Genomic DNA, 23,299 nt, shown 5'->3' with positions numbered 1-23,299 from the left:
CTCAATTGATCTTACAATGTCATGGGCATTAGCGGTGCTTATGCAATGGTCAAGCCATGAAGTTGTATGCCAGGCCTCGCTTATATATGAATAGCTATCTGTAGGCAGAAGTATTTGGCTTGATAATATAAGATTGTTATCATCACAAAACTGTAGCATATGCTTAGCAAACAAGGACCTTTTGTCTGATATGTCAGCATTCATATCACCCACTACATAAACACTGGAGGAATGATTATCAACAATAAAAGAATGTATAAAAGCAAGTCTGTTCAGGTATTCATCTTCATTATGCTGTGACTCATATGGTGTATATACATTGAGAATGCTAAACTCCTTGTTATTCATTTTGATCTGTACAGCAATACACCAGTCAACTTCAAGCCTGATGACATTAATGACAGCGTCCAGCTTTTTGTGCCACAGGATAGCCACGCCCCCCTGCTATCCTTCCTCTCACTATTCCCAGAGATAGGTCCTTGAGTCTATTTTTCTGCGCACACTACCCAGTCCCTTACTGATAACATTTTAGTCCCCCATCTGCATATCAATTCAAGGTCTATAGACAACTGCAAGGGTTTATATAGGTTGCACGCTTTAATAATAATAATAATAATAATAATAAATTGTATTTATATAGCGCTTTTCTCCGACTCAAAGTCCCTTAAGGGAGGGTTCGGGCATTCTACTCTTCCTAGTTTCAAAAAAATTCACTGTCAAACTCAGAATTTGTCTTTAAACTATGCCTTTTCAATCCAATCCACTCACTCTCCTCCAATAGCAGCTCCTAGCCCCTCAATTCAATTCAATTCAAAACCTTTATTTATCCAGGTAAAATCCCATTGAGATCAATGATCTCTTTTTCAAGGGAGACCTGCAGCAGTAGGTTCCACAAGAAGACATAAACACATAAACAACAGAACAACAAAAGGACATCATACAGCAAAATGTACAGGGATTACAATTTACATATTTAACCATGTACAGGTACCAACAGCATCTGATTTTGTAGTATCCAACCGAGCTTTAAAAACATGTAGTGGTACTAGCTTGGTAATTTTCCATTCTTTTTGCAGACTGTTCCATGTTAGTGGAGATGCACATCTAAAAGCTTTCTTCCCTAAGACAGTCCTAGCACTTGGCACATTTAATAAAACCACAGCATGCGATCTCAGGCAATAAGTACTTTCAATTCGCAGAGAGATCAGGGAGCAGATATAAGATGGTAGTTTATCCAACATGGCTTTGTAAATGAAAAAGTACCAGTGACTGAGCCTCCGTACAGTAAGTGATGGCAAAACCGCCTTGGTATACAGAGTACAGTGATACGTAAGTGCTTTACAATTTGTCAACAATCTCAGTGCACTGTGATACGTAGCATCTAACTTGCTCAGGTAATTGGCAGGTGCATTCATAACAAATCACCATAGTCCAGCACCGGTAAAAAGGTCAGTGACTAGCCTTTTCCTGGCCTCAAGCGAGTAACGGGACTTATTTCTGTAAAAGAAACCTAGCCTAACCCTCAGCTTTTTAAGCAGGTTATTTACATGAAATTTAAAAATGAGACAATCATCAAGCCAGATACCCAGGTATTTGTAACAGGTAACCACTTCAAATTGTATTCCTTGCGTAGTTACAATATCCAAAGCAGTCTCCGGTGTATTTTTTGCTTTAGCTTTAGAAAAGAGCATTACCTTGGTTTTATCCACATTTAAAAGAAGCTCAGAGAGCTGAGCCTGAATAATGTTAAAAACAGCCTGTAATTTAACAACAGCCTCGTTAATCGAGGGACCTGCACAGTACATCACGGTATCGTCCGCATAAAAATGTAAGGTTGCTCCTTCGACATTTTCACCTAAACTATTAATATAGATAGAGAATAATAGCGGACCTAAAACAGAACCTTGAGGAACACCATTAGCAATGTTTAACCACAGACAGCCCATCAAACTGAACACATTGGGACCTTTCAGAGAGGTAGTTCACAAACCACCCCACTGCATGGCTGGATATGCCAATACTGACCAGCCTCTGCTTCAAAATGCGATGATCGACGGTATCAAAAGCTTTGATATCCCCTCTGCTCTGTTTGTGTAAATAATAAAATGCAATTAAAATATCTGGTCACTTACACCAATTATTAACTTAGATAAATAATTAGGATATAATCATCTAGTCATAATGATCTTTTACTTTTTCCAGCAAGGAAATGGGAATTGAAAATGTAACTCATATGCCGATGACAGACAGATTTATTTCCAAACTGCCCCGGATAAACATCTGGCACTTTCAAATGTCTCAAGATGCCTGGAACACATACACCACTGGGTGAGCAACAACTCCCTCCAACTGAATAGCAGCAAATCAGAGGCCATTCTGATTGGAACACCACATCAAACACAAACGACTGATATCCCTCATATCAGCATCAATGGCCACTCCATTTCCCTCTCCCCACTTGTAACAAGCCTAGGTGTGAAGCTGGACTCATCCCTTTCATTCCAAGCACACATAAAGACGGTCTGCCAAGCCTCATACTACCACCTGAGGAACATCTCCAAAATGCGACACTCCCTCACCAAACCGGATGCAGAAAAACTGGTCCATGCCTTCATCACCTCCCGCGTTGACTACTGCAATTCTCTGCTTGCAGGCATTCCGAGAGGGGTCTGCCTGCAGACCTCCACTCTCAGGACAGTTCTGGTGCAGACCTCCACTCTCAGGACACCTCCACTGTCAGTACAGGAAGTGCACGCTAAGAATTCCAAAATAAAATCACCACTATCAGTACAGTGCCACTTTCCAAACAGGAAATGCACGCAAATACAAAATAAAATCGGATCGTGACGGATCATGACACTTAATATAATACATATGTATATATATATATATATACATATATATACGGACATCTTGTATTGTAGTTACTATCAGTACAGCCGCAGCGCCACTTTCAGAACAGGAAATGCACGCAAATACAAAATAAAATCGTACTGACACTTATTATATACATAAAGTATATATAGATATATATAAAAATAGGGACACCTTGTATTGTTTACTCTCAGTACAGCACCACTTTCCGAACAGGAAATGCACGCTAATACAACATAAAATAGCACTGACACTTATTATCTATATATATATCTATAGATATATATATATTTATTTATATATATAAATACGACATCTTGTATTTTAGTTACACCCGCTAGACAACAGTGGAAGGTTCGAGAAACAACCGTGTTTGCCGGGTGCACCGCGGCGGAGGTGGAGAGGTTCCAGCTGGGAACCTCCACCCCGCTGCGGGACCCGTGGGACCCCTGGACGGTGCGTCTTGGTCACGCTTCATATCGGCCGGCGCGGAGGCCCTCCGACAGTGGGTCGCGTTTGCCATTCGATCAGTGAGAGGAGAAAAATGCAACAACAATTGTCAAAATCCGTTAATATATGGAGGAGTGTGGGGGGGGCTGGACACAGGCCGTGGGGGGACACCCGAGACCGGGCAATGTCCCCGGTAGAAACCGGGTGAAATAACCTAAAAAAATAATAAAACCGGGGAAAAAAGTGTCCGAAAATAGGCACTAGTGAGGCGGGCAGAGTCCCCTGTCAACTCCCATTACATATCTCCATGGTGTCATTTGAGCGAAAAACTTTTACGAGAACCAGGTTGGGGGGTCAAAAGGGCTTGACCAAGGCCGACCCAAAGTGCAAGGTGGTCGGACTCATCACCTCCGTGATGTATATATGTATATATATATATATATATGTATGTATATATATATATATGTATGTATATATATGTATATATATATGTATGTATATATGTATATATGTATATGTATATATGTATATATGTATATATATATGTGTGTATATATATATGTGTGTATATATATGTGTATATATATATATATATGTGTATATATATATGTGTGTATATATATATGTGTATATATATATATATGTATATATATGTGTATATATATATGTGTATATATATATATGTGTATATATATACGTATATACGTATATGTATATATATATACGTATATACGTATATGTATATATATATATACGTATATGTATATATATACATATATATATATGTGTATATATATACGTATATACGTATATGTATATATATATACACATATATATATATATATGTGTGTATATATATATATATATATACATATGTATTATATTAAGTGTCACGATCCGATTTTATTTTGTATTTGCGTGCATTTCCTGTTTGGAAAGTGGCACTGTACTGATAGTGGTGATTTTATTTTGGAATTCTTAGCATGCACTTCCTGTACTGACAGTGGAGGTGTCCTGAGAGTGGAGGTCTGCACCAGAACTGTCCTGAGAGTGGAGGTCTGCAGGCAGACCCCTCTCACATTTTTGTCCAATCATTTTATGTTTAACTCATCTTACAAGAAATGTGCTCAACTCTGTCCTTCCTTCACTCTGAAGCTAAGGACAAATTAAATAAAGAGATGTTATGTAATGTTGTTCTTAATCAATTCTAATGTCATTCACATTTAAATGTTATTGTGTTGTTCGCAGCAGTACTAATCTGTTTGCATCTTACAAATTATTTATCTAATGTCATATTCCATTTATATAGACTCTTCTTGCACTATTTTTATTCTATTATATTTGTATCTACTTGCACTATTTGATCTGTTTTATGTCCTATATATATATATATATATACACAGTTGCAAGAAAAAGTATGTGAACCCTTTGGAATTACCTGGATTTCTGCATAAATTGGTCATAAAATGTGTTCTGATCTTCATCTAAGTCACAACAATAGACAAACACAGTCTGCTTAAACTAATACCACACAAACAATTATATGTTTTCATGTTTTTATTGAACACACCATGTAAACATTCACAGTGCAGGGTGGAACAAGTATGTGAACCCCTAGGCTAAAGACTTCTTCAAGAGCTAATTGGAGTCAGGAGTCAGCCAGCCTGGAGTCCATCAATGAGACGAGATTGGAGGTGTTGGTTAAAGCTGCCCTGCCCTATAGAAAATACACACCAGTTTTGAATTTGCTATTCTTAAGAAGCATTGCCAGATGTGAACCATGCCTCGCACAGAAGAGCTCTCAGAAGACCTACGATTAAGAATAGTTGACTTGCATAAAGCTGGAAAGGGTTACAGAAGTATCTCTGAAAGCCTTGATGTTCATCAGTCCACGGTAAGACAAGTTGTCTATAAATGGAGAAAGTTCAGCACTGTTGCTACTCTCCCTAGGAGTGGCCGTCCTGTAAAGATGACTGCAAGAGCACAGCGCAGAGTGCTCAATTAGGTGAAGAAGAATCCTAGAGTGTCAGCTAGAGACTTAAAGAAATCTCTGGCACATGCTAACATCTCTGTTGACGAATCTACGATACGTAAAACACTGAACAAGAATGGAGTTCATGGGAGGACACCACGGAGGAAGCCACTGCTGTCCAGACAAAACATTGCTGCACGTTTGAAGTTTGCAAAAGAGCACCTGGATGTTCCAGCACTACTGGCAACATATTCTGTGGACAGATGAAACCAAAGTTGAGTTGTTTGGAAGGAACACACAACGCTATGTGTGCAGAATCCAAAGGGTTCACATACTTTTTCTTGCAACTGTATGTTGCACTGTTGGAGGAGCCTGTGAGCTAAGTTTTTAATTCACATATCTACACTGTAGCTAATGTACAAATGACAAAGCCTTGAATCTTGAATTGAATGTTGTTGTTGCTAGTTTTTGGGTAGATCTTGGGTATTAGATGCTACATGTCAACTTGCCAAGGTTAATAAAGACTTTGTTTGTTGATTCGGTAAATATATTACGGCAAACTTTTCTTTCTGCCTTCCAAATCTGAGTTTCTTTAGGTCAGGTGGAGACAGCTTTCACATCCAGAGAGGAAGCATACTGACTAAGTATTTCCCACTGGTTTATATTGCAGTGCTCTCCTTGGCAGAAATCTATTTTAGCTAACAAAGATACATACAATAAAATAATTCAAACTACTTTATTAAAAAGAAATTGACGACGTACAAAATTATAATGTAATTCGTGGTTCTCTAGTGTCTCAAAACTTGCCAAGTTGTATCATTAAAATGCAGTTTTTATTTACAACCCACACATTTAGCTGAACACCATATGATCCATGAACATATTTTTCTCCAGTTAATTTCTCATTTTAATTTAGATAAAATAATAAATTCTGATACAACAATATTTTGATGTGCTTTTACTTGATTTTGAATCCCTTCAGCTGCTAGGTAAGAGGGGTGATTTCATTGAATAGCTGTCTGCTCCAAAGCTTGTCTTTCATGGCACTGCCTCTCTAAGTTTCCTTTACTTCTTTCTTCTAATGATTGAAGACTGCCTGCAGCTGATCATCTTGTTAAACAGATGTGGAGCCAAGAGAACAACCCAACCAGGACACTCGTTCTATTTGAGCATCATGTTGGATGTCCGGCTTCACGCCTTTGAAGTGTGATGGTTTGTTTACTTAGTTACTAGTCAATAGATGCTGGGCAAAGTCTCAGATCCTTGACAGAATCAAATGTATAGATCATGATCATATTGAGCTAGCTTTTAGATGTTTTACCCCTCCCTTAATGATGAAAGATACAAAAGGTAAACGAGATTGCAAAGCAATAGTCTATTATGGCTTAAATTCTGCATCAACTCGCTCACATTATAAATTAATTTGCGTTAAAGCCTTTAACAATATTAATGTGAATAAAAACAGCAGTGATAATGATTTTGTTGCCTCGCGATGCCACATAGGGCTAGAGTGCTGGTAACGAGTGGTTTGAGTCCAGCATGGGAAGTTTTGTTATTTTTATGTCGATAGTTACTGAATAATATTTTAGAATCTCTGCTGAGACCAAAATGAATAATCAAGCATTGGAACATTCTTAAGTCGGAATGTCCTCGTAACCCCGCTAATAGAATTTCTAACGTTTTGATGAGAGGGATAAAGCAATGTACAGTAGGCCTTGTTTTTAAAATAAAACATGACTGCTGGGCTACAAAAGTGGTATCACAATTTAATCAGAGAAGATCACAGCTTCCCGCAGCTGAAAGACACGAGTAGGCTGAACAACGTGTGCGTCGTCACTGATATACTGTCTGAATGTGTGGACAGGCATCAACCCTATAGGCATCACATTAAGAATGATGAAGAAACTGTAGTTTTAGTAGAAGGAAAAAGCAGTAATATACCAAAAAAGTACCTCAAAATTCGACTTAAGTTTAATACTTGTTTAATGTACTTCGAGATAAAAAAGAAAACATTGAAAGAAGATAAAAAAATGTGACGCTGGCTTCAGCCGCTGTGATGGCTCACAGCTGGAGGAGGCCCATGTGGCTGCTATTATTCCGAGTGAGGGGTGCAAGAATCAGAGAGCCACTTCAAAAGCCTGCCTGACTATGGGGAGTCATAGGGGGACAAGCAGCTTACGAGACCCTTCCCACGCCAAGAGCTGAAGCTTCCAACTCAGCCTCCACCTCAACATGTCTCCTGTCGGCCCCTTCTCTCTCCACGACCTCCAGCCTGGACCCGCTCTGAGACATATAATACTCCCGCCAAAAGCTTACAGAGGACACTCTCCGGAAGTCCTAGTCTTGACCTTCACTCATCCCTCATTTGAGACGGATAATTACCATGTGGGCCTCAAATCCTCCCTCCATGTTACTGTTATAGTGCAGCCAGAGAAGTCTCTGTGTGAGCACACGGCTGTTTGGAAATCCACCGTGTCAGAAGGCGAGGCTTAGCGGCAGTATTCTGGTCTTAAGGTGAGGGCAGATGGTCTCTAAGAAAGGGAAGGGTGACGAGGCAGGCAGTGGGGGTCCTGGAGCTGGCTTTTTTTGGGGGGGGGACTTTTCCTACATTTTATCTGACCTCAAGTCTTGATCTTTCTATCCTTCCACAGCACACATGTTTTTTATTATATAATAAATCAGTGTGTGGCCTGACACCTCTCTGTGGAAGGAAGGGTCCGATGTTAGGGAACCCCTCCTGTGAGGAGCTTGGTCCACATCTCATCCCATATTGCATGCAGATACACACTCACGCTACGCATCAATTTGCCTGTCTGGCGATCAAAATGGGCGTTCTATTATTGATGTCCTGCTGGTCTGCAGAGACTGCGAGGTGCAGAGAGGAGCGTGTGTGTGTGATTTGTGAGCAGGTGGGTAAGCAGATTTCAAAATGCTGATTTAGAAATGCAGAAAGAGCTGTAATCTAGCCAAACGAAGAGGCCTTTTCCTGACGTACTGCGCGTGACGTCTTTCTTTTCCTCGTACTGCGTCTCTGGGTCAGCCTTAGTCACTGACACACAGCCTCAGGCAGTGCGTGCGTCCCTGTGATGGACTGAGCCGGCCCCGATGTGAATGAGGCGACGGGCCCCGATCTCTCTCCCTTGAGGGCCAGCAGGAGAGGGGCTGGGAGCATCCAGAGACTTCCCCTCGGCCATTACATAATCACACACACAGCCCAGCGCCTTGTAGGCCAAACCCATAAACAACCATCAACCCTTTACTCGCTTGACCGCGCCTCCCCCGACTCCCACCAAGAGAGGGAGGGATGGAGGGCATCCTCCATACAATTCTAGGCCACTTCGCCGAGCATTGTGCTGAAGTGCTACAACTAATCACTTCATTTATTCCAACTTAGCTTCTTTCTGCCCTCCCTCATTCTTTCATATCTCCTCTGTTTCAATCCGCTTCCCTCGAGTTATTGAGTCTCTCCATTCAGTAAATGTCCGACACCCCCCTCTGCACACATACTTTAACTCTGAGGAGTGTAGTAGTAGTAGTAGTGTTGCCAGATCTTTTCAACATCATTTACTTTAATCCTCTCTAGAGTGTGGCAACTACTTGATACAGTTGCATTTAATGAAGGATGGTTTTCCTACTGCCAAGAGCCAACAAAGACACAATGTGCAAGAACTCTGTCTCTCTTTCTAGGTTGATTTAATATAATGAGTAACTTTATTTGCGTTCGAGGCCTCAAATGTTATAAGTAGATTGTCGCTGTCTGGGCCTGATAGTGTGAAATGTGTCCGGTTCACACTCAGGAGCCATGGAACATGTGGACTTTGAGCTTATAGGTTTGTATGTTGGCATATGCTCAAGCTTGTATGAACACATACCTGACTGCACGCCTGTGATTAAGATGTCGATGTTGGTAATGAGGGAGGGATATTCGGATATGTGTGTACTTGTGAATGAGATATATGTTCTGTTCTGGCTGCCTGTTGACACAGAGGCTCCTCTGGCACTCCTTTTGAAGGGGGTTGCGGGAAGGTTGAGGGGGGGGGTTAGGTTGAAGGTTAGAGCTGTAAATTCCCCCTTTCTCCGCGACAGGAGGAGTCCTCTTTGTCTGGCCGGACAACTGGCACGAGGGGAGGAAACAGCTGACTGGGCACACAGCCAGGTTTCGTCACTTTACTGAAACTTGATCAAAATGTTTCGATTTGTCTGAAATGAATGAATATTAGTCACATCATTTCTAATTGCTCTCTTCTCTCAATAAGAGACGGTGTTTCAGAGTCTGAGGAACTTTGATTACATGGCCACATCATTCCAGTGTTTCCACTAAACTCTTTGTGGGGCTCGGTGGAAACAACATTCATATCTGGTTTCTGATCTTTTCCCTGCGGTATGACTTCTGACTTCTGTAATCCATCAAAGTCTGCGTTCATTATCCCGAGTGCTAACAAGGTTTAAGTTTAGCTTAATTTAAATAGTCTGCACTTCATAGCAAATGACATGAGACTTGCAAAAATAACTCAAGCAGGCTTTAAGGTTCAAAGGGAAACCAATAACCGTCTGGGTAAGTCAGACACATAGCTAAGCTAATGAAAAGCTGTAATGCAGATACACATGATTTGAAGTAAACTGGTTAAAGCAGGCAAACTTCAAAGCTTCTCATCTGTAAAAGAAAGGGATGTTTTTCCTTTTGAATATGGCCAGAAAGGAACTTCAAATATACTGTCTAAAGATGACAATATTGCATTCTAACTATCGTCTCTCTTTACTTTGTTTAGTGTGTCACTTCTGTTCTTCTGCTGACCCACTGACCCCCTTGTCCCACACTACATTTCATTTGAATCCCCCTCCTCTCTTGCAGCTGCCTCGCTCATTCTTCTGCGGGCCGCCGGCAGTAACTCAGACAGAAAACAACTCTGAGCCTGTGGACATGACTGGCTGCTGACTGGCTGCTGCATGGCTGCGAACACAGCTTTAAGTCGGAGAGTAGGGAGACCGTTCGTCTGGGTAAGATCCTGGAGAGAATTACTCATTGAGGCCAAGAACACACACACACACACACACACACACACACACACACACACACACACACACACACACACACACACACACACACACACACACACACACACACACACACACACACACACACACACACACACACACACACACACACACACACACACACACACACACACACACACACACACACACACACACACACACACACACACACACACACACACACACACACACACACACACCAAGGACCACTACCAGTCTGTGCTCTTGGTGTACATGCCTACAAAGTGTCTAAACCCTAACTTTAGCCCTGTTTACACTGACACAAAAACATTAGTATCAACACCTTCTCAATTACTACGTAAGTGAGACTATCGTGAAAACTGGCTCAAGGCAGTTTATGTCCTATCTACATGTACAAGCTGATACACTATCTTATTCCCAAACAAGAACTACTGAGCCTCCACTTCATGAAGTTTTCTTAACATGGCGAGAGCTGATTAGAGCGGCCATGTGGCAGTGTTCGAGATAGAGGAACAAAGGAAGGGAAACAGCCCCTGTCTAAGAAGGGGCAGTGGATGTTCAGGTGTCAAAATGACCACTGATTCAACTCTCCAAAGTCTCCGGTCTGTCTCCATCGAGATATTCATTTAAGTGAAGCAACAAGTGAATCACATCCAGGGTATTCCACTGTTTCTATAAATGATAGCTGTTGCTATAAATACTTGACACAGTCATCAAAGGAAATTCCTGTAGGAGCCCCCCCCCCACACACACACACACTCACGTTTCTCTTCTTCTGAGAGACAGAGAGGGGAAATAAACAGTAGTTCCAGTAGCAGCGCTTCACGTTTCCTTCCTGCTGACCGTCACTTCATAGAATCTGAATGTGTTTGTCGCCTCTTTACTTTTCACGGATCCACTTCCTGCCTCGAGCATCATTTCCTGGGGCATGGTGGGGAAGACAATGGAAATGTGCGCTAAGTATGAAATATGTCTTCGAGTCACAATCGGTAACGTGATCGAAGAGTCAGATTCGGGAATTGTATCCAAAATCAGCATCGCATTAGTTTTTTCAGCAGGTCACTGTTGAGTCAGGAACATATAAATAACTCTATTAGAATGCATATTATTGGATTAGGTGGCATGTTCCCCGAATATACCAGCCTGAAAATAGACATACAATGGACAATTGAATGATTTTTTTGTTGGGAAAACCCTGCAACTTGATTTGATCGCACATCGTAAATCTTGTCAAAGCAGGTTGTTTTTGAGGCTTTGTTATGCAGCTAAGTGGATCAGTTAGCGTCATGTTAGCAGCAACTTGAGGCGTTTCGGCTGTAATGGGCATGTCTTCCTATCATGCCCGACGGCAGATTTCTCCTGCTTGAATTGCACTGCGCTGTTACTCACACAGATCTACTGCATATTAAGTATTTACCAGTCACATCTCATGCTGCCTTCTTGGCCAAGTCTCTCTCAAAAAGGAGGTTTGCATCTAAGTTAGACTTTCACTTGTTTGTACAAAAACCCAAAGTGCAGTCTTGGGCTGGTTCATTTTCTAGATAGGTCATTAATTATTCATGCATCTTCTCCCTAAAAAAAAGATGACGGATCTAAATAAAAGATGGCCAACGTCAGATGTCCTGAGCGTTAGTGGTACAACAAAAGCTTTAGGCCACACCTCTCCATCCTGCATGTTCGTGGAGGATCATATCCTAATCCGAGCATTTTGCCAGCATTAAAACTCAGAGATAAGTTGTCTAGACATGGCCTTAGAGCAGGGTGTTGTGTGTCCTTTTGGAAAGAAATGCTTTGACAGATTGACAGGAACGGTCCCTGTTCTCTTCCAACAAACCAGCAGTGCAAAAGGCTGTTGTGCGTCTCTTAGGATTGTAATTAGTGTTAGATTTCACGCTTGAGTCTAAATTATAGACAGAGATAAGAACAGAGTGAAGAAAAAAACTGGCATTGATCACCTCTATAAAGCCTTTACATATCACAGAAACTATTTTCAACACAACACTGATAAAAACTATAATTTAATTATATTTTAATGAGTAAAAATGTTGCTACAGTATTGAATGAGGCTGAGAGGTCACCAAGAGGGGAGGATTTCCCTAAATAGATGATCCTAAATCTGCAAATATAGAAATTGAGCTAAAGTAGCGCTTGGAGGCCACAAGGGGGCTCTGTACTGCACTGCAGGACAAGGCGGGTCAGGGTGGAGGAGTTGTCCTCAGAGCTCTGCAGCAAGTTTTTCATGTTCTCTCCATCAGTGGGATTTAGCAGGATCTACGGCGATGATAGTGATGCAACGTGAGCACAAAGTATGACAAAAAGGTGGCTGACTGAGACATATTTAAAAGAACAGTTTGTTCTGGATGAGACACAACATTCAAAGTGCCTTGATGTTTTGTGAAGCACACACAGGGTCGATTTGATGATTGAATGATGGGGGAAACAGGGAGATGGTACACAGAGGAGTTGATATCCCCAGCATTGGATGGAATATCTTCAAATCCAACTCAGATGTAGCTGAAATAGGCATCACGTGTTTTTGTCTTGGAATATAGGCCAAGAGGTCAGTGTCTCTGCGAGCATGCAGTTCATTACTGACATGCAGCTGTGGTGCCACTAACAGTAGGGCATCTCCGTGGCCTGTTTAATTATCAAAGTAACGAGACAGCAGGCATCAGCTGCACAGCTGCTCATTCCAGACTGATATCCCCCCACGAAACCTGCACACTAAAGTCAAGACTGAAAGAAGTGGAAAAGAATGAGGTCGGAAAACTGATACCAAGACATAGAGACAGACAGCAGGGGGCATAAGTTGAAGAAAAAAAACATGTCAAACTCAAATGCCACACAGGCCCATTAGCTTAAATTGGACAAACTAAGTAGCAAACTGCCTCCTAATTGGATGCTACAGATAAATCCCATCCTTCTGTTTTTTTTTTTTTTTTTGTAGCCCTGCTCATCCTGTGTCATCAGCCCGCAGATCCCCGACATGACATTAGCTGGACTGACACAAAGTGCTGCTGACAGGAAGGGCTTTAGCCACACAGGCTAACCTTTGACCCCTGTTGGAGAGAAACCCCCACCGCCCCCGCCATCTGCATTCATTCATTACTCGCCCCTCAAGTGCATTGAGGTTGAGGTCCAAAGTAGTCGTCCTGGGCTGTGCAGGAGCCCTTTACTTCCTGGAGATGGGTGTCCTAGTTTTCTTTCACAGGACAATTTGCTCGTGGTCCGCCTGCAGGCATCGACCATTTAGTAATCGCCGGGCTGACAATCCAATTGAGCCTGCATTAAGAACATGAACCCTGTACTTACATCCCTCCATCCTCATCTTAAACTTGGCATGTTCTTCTTTGGGGAAAGAAATCATAACAAGTTCACAGCTACTTCTAAATATGTTTTTATATATCATTTGAAATGCAAAAACAGCACAAAATTGTATGTACATTTGCAAATATTTGGAATTCAGGACATTTCTCTCTCTTTTCCATATAAGGAAGAAAAAAGAAAAGAGCAGTGTACGACTCCTTCTTTGTGTATACACATTACGTACAGACTGCATGCTTCATGCTACAGAGACCTTGTAATGGCTGCCAGGGTCAATCAACAACTCCCACCGCTCCATATGACAGCTGCATGTTTCGCTCACCACATGCAAATCCATCTTAAAAACTCTACTTTCGCCCTATAGCATTGTTTGTTTGCATTGTATTTCCCCTCTTCCCTGCAGTGCACAACTGACACGCAGGTCAGAGAAGCTGCAACGCCCTCTGCATGGGTGAGAAGATTGATATGTATGCGTTTATATGAGTGTTTAATTTCAATTTAGATGCAAATATGCATACGAAATTCATTCTTTCAGGGTTTCTCAGTCTCTACCGCTCAGGACAAAAGAACAAGAAATTCCTAAGAGTCCTAAGATTGGATAGGCGTAGGCGGGGGGCTTTGGGGTGCCATGGGTGGGGCGTCAGATTAGACCACCTGTTCCACCATGAGGCTTTTCCTTTATCCTTCCCTCTCTCACACTTGTTGTCTTTCACATTCCCGCTCACTATCTCGTTTGTAACTTAATAAGACCCTTTCTTGTCTCTCACACTCCACGGCTGCTTTGCTCTGAGCTCATTTTCACTGCATTCCACTTCAGTCACATCTGTGGGAAACAGACAAAGCTATTTACAAGATAACTCTGGCTGAGAGCCACTAACACTCACACACACACACACACACACTCTTGTATACACACACAAAGTACAGTTAGACATATGTCGCCTTGCCGCCTAAACTGAGCCTCCAGGGAGTAGTGTACGGACAGCAGCATAAACACAGCAACCTCCACCCTGTCCACATCGCTGAGGCTCGTCCAGCAGCACGAGGGATTCCCTCCAGCACACATACAGCCGGAGTTATGGGGTTCATTGAGGGTAATGAAGTAGTAGATTGCAGATCGCATTATCCCTGCTCTTTTCTACCTCTGTCTCTAACGATCTGGCACTAACTTTTCTCCTGGACTCACAGGCTGCTTCGGGAAAGAGCAATGCTTGTTTATGTCTGATGGATGTGGTCCCGATGCTTCAGGGCTCAGAAGGCAGCAGCACCGCCAGGTCTGCCTTAAGGACTATTGATTGGAAAGCACTAATGACCCAAAATGAGGTTCTATTGTAATCACCCAGGCATTCCTTTTTGCAGAAAGAACTGCATTGGTTGTGAGTGTGTATCATAAACAGACAGCACCACAAAGGACGAGTAAGGAAGAGACTCTAAGAGAAAAAGGTGTCCAACACTTGCCCGTGGTCCCTCTCACACACTCAATGTAACCTGCCTTCTCCTGTCCCCCCCGAGCCCCTGCCCTCATTGTCACTGTGCTTCTGAACATGTGTGTGTCTGTCCTTGCATAGGACAGAATAATGAGGACAAAGAGAACCCCAGAGACTGCGCGGTGATGTTCTCCAAACCTTGCATTCTTTCCATGACTATAGTAAACACTGTGACTCTGTTTACATTCACACAGCCGTGTCAGTGCATGTTTACGCTGCTAAATGACAGGAGATCCTTGAAACCTCTTCTCAGAGAAACACTGTATATCCAGAATCATCTTGAAACACCAGGCCGAGAGAGGCCGGAAGCAGGAAACACAAGCAGCGATAAAGCACAACACGACAATGATACACAGTCACGTGAAGAACAGGAAGTGCTATAATTATGTGTGTCTGTGACGTCACAATACGGCCCATATATTGAAATGACACCGGCCCAGCCTTAGCACTGCACCAAGGCCATGCTGTGTCAGCATTTTGCAGCACTGCGCACTGCTTATAAATACGTTTCTGTTTCCTGTGAGGTATTGTGCTGTAAGTTACACCATTATTGCAGAAATGTTAACTGATACTGAAAGTGTGTGTGTGTGCGTGCGTGCGTGCGTGTGTGTGTGTGTGTCACACTGAGGCCATGACCTATGTACTCGCACTCTGTGTGCTCTTTATTATTGCCTGAGGCTTCCCATTTAGGAAAATATGTTTCAAAGTTAGGAAGAAAAAACAAAAACACGTACACTGTACACAGACACACCGTTTGATATAAGAAGGTCAATACCACTGATTGGAAACAAAAGCAAACAACAATCAAATGCTTTCGACCAAACACACCCAAATACACAGACACACAGTCTGACCAGCAGCTGGGATGACATCATTTCTGCTATCACTGGGGGGGCTAACGTCACCCCGACCTGAGTGGACCCAGACAGGTTCCCCTTATGGACAACATGCATTATTCAGCCAAATGAAGGGTGGGGCTGGGTTGTCTCGCCCATACACCCCCCCTCTCCTCGGCCTTAATCACAAACCTGATGCTCACAACACGCGACGCAACAGAGGAGAAGGAGGGAGGCAAGGGGGGGATGAGGTAATCAATGAGCAGGACACACACTGGCAGTGCGTTGAGGGTAAGATGCAAGGAAGGTGCATGTGTGCCTTCTCTCTTCCTTTAAAGCCATTCATCACACGCTCAACGAAAAGCAGCTGGTCGCCTCAAGCATGGATATAACACCTGATAAAACCACAGCAGCCAAGAGCTTCCCCACAGAGGCTGTATTCAAAAACAATGCTGACAAACGGTCTGAAGAACTGACGGAGGTATATCCCTCGCTCTCACAGCCAGCTTGCGGATGACAGTCCCTGTGGAGACTGGTGACGCGAGAACACAGTGTTACAAACCTCGCCTGAGCTCTTATGAATGAATGCATGCAGAAACACACCGCTCTGGACGTGAACCTGTCGCATGGCATCCCGCTCTCCCGCCTCTATCCTGACTCCTGGCAAGGGAGCCAATTTCGGCATGACATGTTAAGACGGATCATGACCGAGGATGCCTGTTAGCCCACAACACTGAGCCACACCCCTCTTTTTATGCCGCTTTCTCTTTCCCCTCCCACAGTGTTGATCGTATGCCCTGTCTCGGGGACAAGCCGGGGTGTTTTCAGGTGTGTCATCTCTCCAGAGGCCTGCCACTCACCTCTACCGGCCCCCTCCCCCAGAGTAAAACCTAGCTCGCAGTGGGGTGAAGGCAGCAAACATATCGCAGGAAAAGCAGCATGCTGTTTGTGTTTGCCTTGAGGGAAAGGAAAGCGGGATGATGGGTGTTGTGAATTCTCTGTGTGTGTTGTGTCGCCAAGCAAGGTGTGAATGTGAAGCACAGTAAAGGTGGGTGTCCCCTTCACCTCCCCTTCAGTCCCTCCCTTACTCTCCATCCTCACCTGGTCCATGATTTCAGCAAGCCTCCTCCCTTCTCCCGTTCCCAGTCATGGCACGAGATCGCCGGCTGCCTGCCCCGTTTCTTCTTCTTCTTCTCCTCCTTCTTCTTTTCCTTGTTCAGTATTCCCAACAGCAATGCTCACACAGGCGAGGCAGCCGGGCAGCCTGCACCTCTCCTCAGAGGCATGGTCCTGTCCCTCCTTGTGTCTGAGTGTGACAGTCCGATACATCCAAGGGGAAACACTCCTCTCTGGTCCTTTTGCTGTCTTCTCTTCTTGTCCTGCTGCTCAGGGTGGAGAATGGAGGGCAAACGGGGCGTGCATTGGATCTTCACTTCTCTCCTTGATAAGCACACAGAGGGAAGAGACTCCCGCTCTACGTTTCCCCTCACAAGCTCTTTCACTCGTTCCCTGTTTGAGCTGGCCTCTTGCCTCCCCTCCCTCCCTCCCTCCCTTTCTATCTCCACTTCCCTCCTCTCTTTCCATCTCCCCTCCCCCTCCCGCTGCAGCCAAAAGAGAGCCAGAGTCAGCGAATGAGAGAGAGGCAGTGAGGGAGGGCGGAGGGCTGAGATTGGCTGCCGGGGGGATCATGTGACTCCCAGTACAGGACTGAGGGACCCTCTACCAGCTGTCCAGCTCATGCTTCTCTGAAAACCTCTGTTGCCATTGACAACAGCTGCCGTGCAACACACCAACCACAGATCCTAAGACACAAAGCCATTGGCTGCCAGGATTTATGGCCCCCACCCTCTATTGTGGGGGGAGCATGTCGGGACGTGTAGTCCAATCTGGGTGGATGTGGTGTTGAAGAGCATACATCCCTGTGTCCCTGGGAGGAATGTTTTCCCCTGTGCTCGCCTCTCTGCTGAAATGTTTATGCATTAGTGTCACATTGGCTGAGCTCCAGTGTGAAAGAGATGGGCAGCAGCTAGTTTCTTTAGGATTGAAACTGTGGGATGAACTTTGTATAAAACGCAAATTATAAGAGGAAAGACCTCAAGGCCCGGGCATTCTTGGTCAGCCAGGAAAAAGACATCCTCTGTCGTTTTCCTCCAGGGCCACATGGAGGGAAACTCCCTGACCACAACAACAGGAACTCCACTGCTGAAGGCCATTGCTAAGCACATATAACCCCCCCCCCCAATCCTACATCCCTCCCTCTATTTCTCTTTTCTTTCATTGCCTCCCACTTCTTTTTTTGCTCTGTTTCTATCCTCTATGCCCCCCACCACACCCTCACCCGACATCTATTGTATTATCACACTCAATTCCTTGCTGCTCTATCCCCCATCAACTCCATCTCACTGGCATTCCAGCAAGAGGTTACAGGTGCCACAAAGGTGAGATGGTGTGGCAGAATGTCAGCATGCGTCAAGAACAGTTTCATTGTGCAGCATCAATTAAAAGGGAAAAAAACACAATAGTTGTCTTAAGTTGTTAAATATCAATTGTTTGTAAGGTTCAGTGCAGTCCCGAAGTTGTTATCCAAAGATTATCTAATTATTTTTGTACAATTATTATTATTATTATTGTTATAGATTTAGGTATGTTTCAGTGACTGAATACCTACATCTATTTATTTCCAGGAAGATCCACTGATTTCTTTATTTGGGATAGAAATTGGAAGCAGATCAGAAATGCAAGGCAACGGTTGCAGCAGGGCCAGCGTCCTTAGGGTGGAATTGTCCTTTTACAGTAATCATAAACAATTCAAAATATGCCGTATTACCGCATCTACCTAAAAATACTGCTCATGGGGGAAAGCCAAGTCCCTGCAGCTTAAAAACAAAAGAGCACCTGTTCTGGCTTTTTTTTCCATTCAATGGACGCATAACATAGCACTGATCTAATATAGTGGCTAGGAACAGTGTGGCAGGCCAGTGGGTGAAGGGGGGGGGGGGGGGGGGGGGGGGGGTCAGGAATGCAATGCAGCAAGGTCATGCGACATGTGGACAACCAAACAAAACCCTGGCCTACTTTTTTTTAGTCCAGCTCAAATGCAGCTTCAGTTTTCTTGAACACCCTGAAATGTAGAATTCTGCAGCGTTATTTGATATGATCGACCTAAAGTGTGCGTGTGTGTGTGTGTGTGTGTGTGTGTGTGTGTGTGTGTGTGTGTGTGTGTGTGTGTGTGTGTGTGTGTGTGTGTGTGTGTGTGTGTGTGTGTGTGTGTGTGTGTGTGTGTGTGTGTGTGTGTTCTGATAGAACAGCGGGTGCATTGTAAAACTGAGAGTAGTAGATTATACTATCAGCAGCAGAGGAATTCCGATTATTTCCCACAGTGGGTCTGACTGCACACATGAGAGAGAAACTTAAACTACGTGGTTTTTAGAAGAAGGTGGCACATACACATAATGAGAATAGTTAAACATTTTTGGTAACCTGATTTAGGAGTTTGGTTAGACATAAGAAGGTCAATACCACTTTAGGTAGATATGAGGCTAAAGCTAGCAGCTGGTTAGCTTAGTTTAGCATAAAGACTGGAAACTAAGGAGGAACAGCTAGCTTGGCTCTGCCCTGAGGTGACCAAATCCTCAGCACCTCAAACAAGTACTATTTAACAAATGATTCCATGTTATATCTTGTTTGTTTAAAACGTCAACTGTGTAAACTGAAGCAAAGTTTATAATTATGTGGGGTGTTCTTTGCAGGATTATATCCGTGAGACAGAGCTGTTTGCAGTCTTTAACTAAACTAACCAGCTGCTACTGCGACAGCAAAGTGGTACCAATCTTCTCCTCTAACTTGGCAAGAAAGTAAAATGTGTAACAATATAATTACGGACATTTTGGTTTTCAATGTACGTATTGTTAAGGCATTTTTTTAAAGGTTAGAAGTACAGTATGTTGGTATAAAATTCGCAAAAAATGTAAATAATGAAGCTGACCTGTCAATTTGGCGAGTCTTCAGAGAGCAAGAGGGGCAACCTCTCTAAGAAATGGTGATACAATGATCTCCTTATCGAGCCAGAATAAAACTGACTTTAGGTTGAATAGTCTTTATGGGTATAAAAGAAAAAAAGGGGAATGTAAGATGTATTGTAGTATACAAATATATCTATTTAAAATAGTATAAAAAAACATTCATTATGCTCCTATAGGCTACTGTTAATAAACATAATAAACTCGTTTTTTTTAACTAACTGTGATTGCGGAATTGAAATCGCACTGCTCTTATCCTGTCTTACTTCACATGTTCTTACATCTGGAAAGAGACAAGTTTATTTACTGTATGGACACAATGCCATCAGCTGATTCTCCACTGCCTACAATGGATAAACACCACCATCTGCAGGACAGCATGTGGCTGCTCACACAACCACACCAGTGCGTTAATTTGACAGGAAGTATTAAACCTATTACTTACATATTTAATATCATGCATTGTGTGTACTCCTTTACAAACATGCATCAGCCCTCGTTTGAAGAGATTATGTCCCAGGTAGTTATTTTTCTTATTTTCTTATAGAGGCAACCATCTGCTTTGTGCAAAAACAGCCCTTAATTCATAGGTTTTTAATTTGGATATCACCAGATATTCAGCACTACACAGGACATGATAACTACCATAACATACTTAAACATAAAGCTGCTGGAGCAGATTTTAGCGTTTAGAAATCAATTGATTTGTGGCTGTAAAGTGCAATAGAAAATGACAATAGTCTCACTATCTATAAACACACAAGTAATTTCAAAAGCAATATTTGCGCAGTCTCTATGATGTAATTTGATGAAAGCCATACTGGCCTCTTTCCCCACGTATTTGGTAATGAAATCTGTAATGTCACTTCCAACATGGCAAAATGCCAGAAAAGTAAAACAAAAATATATATATTTGCATTTATTAGTGGATCACACTGACTTTATGGCTCATTAAAGCATGAAAGGTGAGCAGTTCTTTGTGCAGCAAAATGTGTCCTTTGACAGAAATGATTGATTAATTGTTAGCAAAATTAAAAAAATCTAATGAATTAAGCAGGAAGCAACAGGGTTTACTGAAATCATCTTTATTTGACATATCATGAAATACTTTCATCAAGTAAATCATTAGTGCTTCAGTAACTTAACATAATTTATATGTGAAACATAATGTATAAGAGGTTCGGTGATACAACTGATAAGCATACACAGTAGATGTATTTCTGAAATGACTCCATTGCTCCTCACGGATGTAATTTGCAGCCAAATGTATATACAAAAACAGTTACAAAACAGTTTGAGTAGTATAACTGGCACATTCCCTTTTAACCTGACGGGACATTTTGATTGTAGTGAGGAGCAGAACATATTGTAAACACATTTAAAGTAACACACTGATGTCAAGGCTGAGCCAACCTAGGCAACTCTGACAATACAACAAGGCATAAGCTCTCCAACTGTTTGATGAAACAAAACATGAGTAAACAAGAGTAGGCAAAACAAAAATAAAGATAATATCATATAATACTGAATGAGACATATTAGAGCCAACAGTTAGCTCACCGTGTTGTTAAAAAGGCAAATTCTACACCTGTATTACACTCAATCCAACAAACTGTCCTGCATCCATGTCTACGGATTCATTGGACGTGCAGAGGTAATATTTCTCCACCTTTAAAGAGAAACATGAACAACAGTAAGTATAAAAAATACACTGGTTGGACTGATTGCATCAAGGTAAATGGGAGCTCTTGTAGTGACATTTATTTGGAGGATCTTGACATCAAAAGGAGGTGGTGATGGTAGAGTGCAAATAGGAGACAGAGAAGGAAAAAAAGAGCTTCCACTTCAGTCCATTATTTCTGCTCTTCCCTCCTACATGAGAGCTCCAATAGGGAGGCCATCATGGCTGGACCCTGGCTTTTCTCCCTGAAACAGATGACAGCTGATATCAGACATTTTGCATTTAGTTTATTATTGCTGATGAATAACATTGGTAGCCTTTTTTATTTAACTTGTCTGATAATTTCCAATATATTAAAGATACAGTAGGCTGCTATAGCTATGTATGCATGGATAACCATCCATTCCCAAGGAATATCCTCCCTGTATCTTTTCTGAAAGCACCACACCGTGTACGATTTTCGCTTGATATTATATGCATGATGTCACATTTGTTAAATTCTATGAAACGCTGCCTTACCAGTGTCAATGATGAAGACCATGGATGCAGGAGAGGAAAAACACACATCCTGTGTTAGCCTGTGCACCGACCGCCTGTGTGTCCGAGCAGGACGCTTCATCTTCTTCATCATCACAGCAGGTAGATAATGTAGGAAAGGAAGACGAGGCCCATGATGGCGAAAAACATCAACAACAAAATGTCCACCATGATTGAAATATTGTCAGAGATAGACGGTGGAGAAGACGCAATGACACGCAGCAAAACAGAAGCACTACCACCGCTGCAGGAGATCGACTGTTTCCGGAACCGTTCGGGGATCTCGAGCCTCAGTCGACCCCTCCCCCCTCAGAGCAGGAAGCGAAGGAAGGGAGAAAGGGTTCTGTTCACCCCGCGTTTGGGCTTTTAGGTAGATTTTTTTTCACGAGATGTTAATATATCCCAATTCAATTCACAATAAACAATTGAACAGAAATGTTTGATATTGTCACCTGAAAGAGTCCTTTTTTAAGGCAATTCACAAACCAGAAAAAACAAGTATGACCTGACAGGCTAAACTCCGGTTTGATGTTTCCCATGAATGGAGGGGGATTTCTTGTTATACATGATATCATGTATAACAACCGCTCCCATGTTTTATTTTGTTTTGCCATAAGTTAGTCTCTCTGCGTTTCTGCGCTGGGCTAATGCTAATGCTAATAATGCTAATAAAATGGCGGCTTCACAAAACTTTTTGGGAGTTTTACGGGGCGTGGTTTGCAATTCGCCCAGCCAATCAGGAATATAGCTCTTTTCTCAAAAAAGAGCCGCTAAAAAGGTTAAAAAGCGCGGGTAAAAAGGTTCGCATGAACTACTTTTGTTGCCAGTTTATTTGTAGACCCTTCTCTAAGCTATAGGCCTAAAACAAAGAAAACCAATACAACTATTCTAACTCCATGAACTGTTTTAAAAAGTTGCATCAATACCTCACTTAAAACATTTAAACCTTGATAAATGAATGATTCAATGAAGACTTTTGGCATTAGCCTGAATGAGCTTCAGATGGCTGTACCCAACACTGGAAACTCAGTGCAATGCATCACTCTTAGCTGAGCCAGGGCAAGTCTTACATACAAATCAAC

At 42.6% G+C, this 23,299-nt stretch overlaps 2 protein-coding genes across 2 annotated transcripts in view; one reads left to right on the top strand and one right to left on the bottom strand.

Moving 5' to 3' along the window:
* LOC117451681 (alpha-2,8-sialyltransferase 8F-like) overlaps positions 1–13,382 on the top strand; it is a 43,674-nt gene extending 30,292 nt beyond the window's left edge. The window contains exon 7 of the mRNA XM_071204139.1: positions 13,281–13,382. Coding sequence (XP_071060240.1) covers positions 13,281–13,382 — 102 coding nt within the window. The remainder of the gene's footprint in view (positions 1–13,280) is intronic.
* arhgap23a (Rho GTPase activating protein 23a) overlaps positions 1–17,474 on the bottom strand; it is a 114,152-nt gene extending 96,678 nt beyond the window's left edge. Inside the window, exon 1 of the mRNA XM_071204002.1 lies at positions 17,082–17,474. Coding sequence (XP_071060103.1) covers positions 17,082–17,090 — 9 coding nt within the window. The 5' untranslated portion in view covers positions 17,091–17,474. The remainder of the gene's footprint in view (positions 1–17,081) is intronic.
* Positions 17,475–23,299: the final 5,825 nt, after the last annotated feature.

The sequence above is a fragment of the Pseudochaenichthys georgianus genome, chromosome 8, assembly GCF_902827115.2.
Source record: "Pseudochaenichthys georgianus chromosome 8, fPseGeo1.2, whole genome shotgun sequence".
In the NCBI taxonomy this organism is placed as follows: Eukaryota; Metazoa; Chordata; class Actinopteri; order Perciformes; family Channichthyidae; genus Pseudochaenichthys; species Pseudochaenichthys georgianus.
This window is presented reverse-complemented; position numbering and strand designations above follow the sequence as displayed.